Source organism: Corvus brachyrhynchos, unplaced genomic scaffold (assembly GCF_000691975.1).
Source record: "Corvus brachyrhynchos isolate BGI_N302 unplaced genomic scaffold, ASM69197v1 scaffold65, whole genome shotgun sequence".
Taxonomy (NCBI): domain Eukaryota; kingdom Metazoa; phylum Chordata; class Aves; order Passeriformes; family Corvidae; genus Corvus; species Corvus brachyrhynchos.
Genome location: NW_008238365.1, coordinates 1219679 through 1223525, shown reverse-complemented (window position 1 = coordinate 1223525; position 3847 = coordinate 1219679). Strand labels below are relative to the sequence as shown.

Here is a 3847-nt window from a genome sequence, read left to right as displayed (position 1 = left end):
GCTCAAAAGCTCTGTTACTTTCTGCCGCCGGTGCGAGCGGTGGTTGCAGCCCGGGTTTGTGTGCAAGGCACTGTGGATGGACCACGGGAAACGCGAGTTCTTTATCGGTACCTCTAAACCAGAAAGAAATAGAAAGCAGATGCTCTTCTGTTCCACTGGTGCTTGAGCCGTTGTTCCATTAATTGGGAGCCTTTAAGGGACTGGGACTGGGACTGGTCCGGCGCGTTGTTTCCTCCCCGCAGAGAGAGAAGCCTGCGCGGCTGTTGAAAGCTCATTCCCTCGCCGGCGGTGTCCTTTCATCACTGGGGACGCTGAATCTCTTGTCCTGACTTATTCAACCCCAGCAGTATAAATAGGGGTTTGGTGGTGGTTATTTGTTTGTGGTTTTGGGGTTTTTTTGTTGTTGTTGTATACTCTTTTTTTTTCCCAATCTGCTGAGCAGCGTGCTGGAAAGAGCTGGCAGAGTAATATTCAACAGGAAAAGAACTCAAAAGCTCAGAGCATTGTGTTACAGTTCACTGAGTGTCTCCAGCATAGAACAAAACTACACTGCTTGCATTATTTGGGAACACGCTGGAGCTGCTGACAGGTTTGAATGGTGATTTCTGGTTTTTCCTGGTAATTAATGTATTTAATGCCCCAGGAAGTCCTTGCTAAAGGAAGCGTAGCTTTTTGTAAACAGCTTTCACTGATGGGATGCATTGTGCTGGGTGGGCAGGAGGGGGTGATTTAGCGATTACAAACCAGGACACAAAGGCAGAGCAGTGACCAGTGACTTCAGGGCCTGACAGATTTATTGTCCCTCTCTGGGTGCCAGGTTGGGGCACTGAGGGTTTGCCAAGGGCTTGAGTGGTTCTGATGGAGAACAGGCTGCAAGTGTGAGGTATCAGCTGCCTGTGTGTGTGTCTGCAGGGATCTCTGCACGGGGGAAGGCGCCTCATTGATTCAACAAGTTGGTATAGACCAGAAATCCTGGGACTGCCTTTGTGCTGCTGTGTGCAAAGTGACAGGAGCTGCATTTCTGTGTTGATTCTTTGTATCGTGTACAGAATTCTTTACAGACAGAATCACAGAACAGTTTGGGTTTGAAAGGACCTTAAAGCCCATCTCACCTCACCCCCTGCCATAGGCAGGGACACCTTCCACTATTCCAGGCTGCTCCCAGCCCCATCCAACCTGGCCTTGGACACTTGCAGGGATGGGGCGGCCACAGCTGCTCAGGGCACCCTGTGCCAGGGCCTGCCCACCCTCACATAAAGGATTCTCTCTCTATTTTTTTAATACAGAAAAACCTGAAGGATATGAAACTCGCAGAGGTTCTTACAATAGGATTGGGATTTGCATTTTCCTGGTAGATGAACAGCTTCAGTTGCAGCAGATCCAGGCCAGGATCTGGGAGCACATTGTCCCACAGGCTGAGCAGCTGGCCCAGGACAACATCCCAAAGCTCCCAAGCAAAGCTGGCAGCAGACTTGGCTGCCTTGTTGGCAGGAATTCATGGAGGTTTCCTGTCCAGCCCTGCTCCTATCTGCTCACTGCTACTGCAAGCGTGACTTTTATTAGTCACACTCAATTCTTCTTCTCACTTCACAGGGAGTCAGTCAGGATTTAATGCACAAAGGAGCTGCTGAACTCCTGAGTGATCTCAGATAAATCTCTCGGGGTAAATCCATCAATCCTGAACACCCTGTGGGAGGCTGGTGTGTGCCAGAGCAGCCCCTGCCCCCCTGGGGGACATCCCACACCCTGGGTTCTCATGCCCTGGTGCCAAACAGGGACCAGCACGGCTGAAGGGTGCCTGTGTCAGGAGGGGCTTGGTCAGGGCCAGCACATGAGCCCTGACCTGGCCCATTGTTGGGCATGTGGGAGAGGAGAAGAATGTGGTGGGGATGACTGTGCTGCTTTATTGAGAGGCACAGAAACCAGGAAATGCAGCCAAAACCTATAGCCCTCATTAGGCCTCATGCAGGGAGGGATGATCCGAGGCAGGAATGGAGATCACAGAGGAGGGAAGCGAGAAAAAAGCTGCAGGGATGTCTGAGTCATCCACTTTGCCACTGACACACAGAACTTGGTGTTTTCACAACCACCTCCACAGAGCAACAAACTGATTGCAGAGGCCTTGGAGTGTCAGCTGCTCAGGGTGGGGGTCCCTGTGCCCAGCTCTGGGTTGATGGTGCAGTTGCTCCAAGTGGGAAGGGGCACAGGGAAGGGGCTCTGCCTTGATCAGAGCCCCTTCCCTGGATGGAGCAGGCCCTGGAGCAAACACACCCCTGGACTGATCCTGTGTAACACCAGCACTCGAACACCCAGCAGTGGCCTTGCTGAGAAGGTGCTTTTGGGTGGGATTTGGCCGTGCTCAGGCTGAGGAGGGGGAAGGAGCCCGTGGATGGGGCTGCCCATCCTCTGTCCCCATCCAAAGCATTCCGTACTTCTGCAGGAACCCAAATTCCTTGGAAAGGCAAAGTTTCCTATTTATATCAATCTGTAATGGAGGCATCAAAAGGCTTGACCCTGATGATTCTGTCCTTAGGAAGGAAAATGAGCACTCCTCGGGTTCTCATGCTGGGGTTTGTGCTGATCCACGTGAAGAGCAGGAAAAACAGCTGGGAATGCGAGCTCCAGACTCAGTCCTAACCCCCTCTCTCCTGCTGTGGAGCATTTATGGGTTGTGCCTGGAGTGAAGCAGATGATAGCAAACCCAGGTGAGAGAGGATTTCTACAGCACTGCAATCTCCTGACTGCTCCAGCCCTTTGGTAAATGACCAAAGATCCAGGGAGGTGCAGGGCCTGGAAATCATTTCTGCAAAGACATTGCTGAGTCTGCTGTGGGTTTTTTTAACTCCTCTAACAATGTGAAAAGCTGCAGGGAGTTTCCCAAAGCAGTGACAGGGCTTTTTCTGGATCATTACGTGCTCAAAACGGGGTTGGCTTTCTGCTGCAGGAACAGAAGCAGAACATTCTCACAGACAAGCTGCTTTTCTGGGGTTTATTTGTCCAGATCCATTGAGTTTGTCACCAACACAGACTCTTCTGGGACTTCTTGGAATGGCAGAGACAAACTGCTGGCTGTGTGATTTGAGGGGAATGTGGCACAACACCCCTGACCCCTGCCAGGCTCCGTTCATTTTCTTGCTTTCCCCTTGAGTGCACACCTTGATGGCTTCTAAAATCTGTCACCTTGAGTCTCATTGACCATCCCCCATGAGCCACTCCTGCCTTGGGATCCGTACAGGTGCTTGAGGCATTTTGCTTCTTTCTGAATCAATTCTTTTTCTGGGTAATATTTAACTGCTGATTACCCAGCCCTCCCTCCCAGGAACGCGCCAGGACGTCACCAGTGAGCAGTGGGTAAAGCCACCTCATTCCAAGCAAAAAATCTGGATTGTGTCGTGGGTTTGGGCTCCAGTGTCATGGGTTTGGGCTCCTGCAATGCTTTGCACCTGCTCTAACAGCCATCACTTTTATGTGAGTGCATTTGGATTTGGATGTGCTTTCCCTATCGCTGTGGTGACTCTTGGAGCCCGCCAGGTGCAGTTTTCCTTCCCAAATCCCAGGTTAATTGTGCTGCCAGGCATTGGTGGGAGCTGTTGCTCAGAGATATGGTCCTGTGAAACTCTCTGTGCATGGAATGGTCTTCCAGCTCCTGCTGAGTCCAGATGAGCTGGGAATTCCTGGAAGTGTCCAAGGCCAGGTCTTGGACAGCACTTCAGGAACTCGAAAATTCATGGGCTCAGTCTGTGTCATTTTCCTTGAAGTCTTGAGCCACAGTTCAGTGCTGTTGGAAAGGAATCTTCCCTCAAAAAAAAAAAAAAAAAGAACAAGTTGCCCCTTTTCCTTTTTGTTA

At 51.0% G+C, this 3847-nt stretch overlaps 1 protein-coding gene across 1 annotated transcript in view; it reads left to right on the top strand.

Moving 5' to 3' along the window:
* The first annotated feature begins 1224 nt into the window (after positions 1-1224).
* The window catches only part of NCMAP (non-compact myelin associated protein), a 16269-nt gene continuing 13646 nt past the window's right edge, over positions 1225-3847 (top strand). Inside the window, exon 1 of the mRNA XM_017736288.1 lies at positions 1225-2705. Within this exon, the coding sequence (XP_017591777.1) occupies positions 2665-2705 (41 nt within the window). The 5' untranslated portion in view covers positions 1225-2664. The remainder of the gene's footprint in view (positions 2706-3847) is intronic.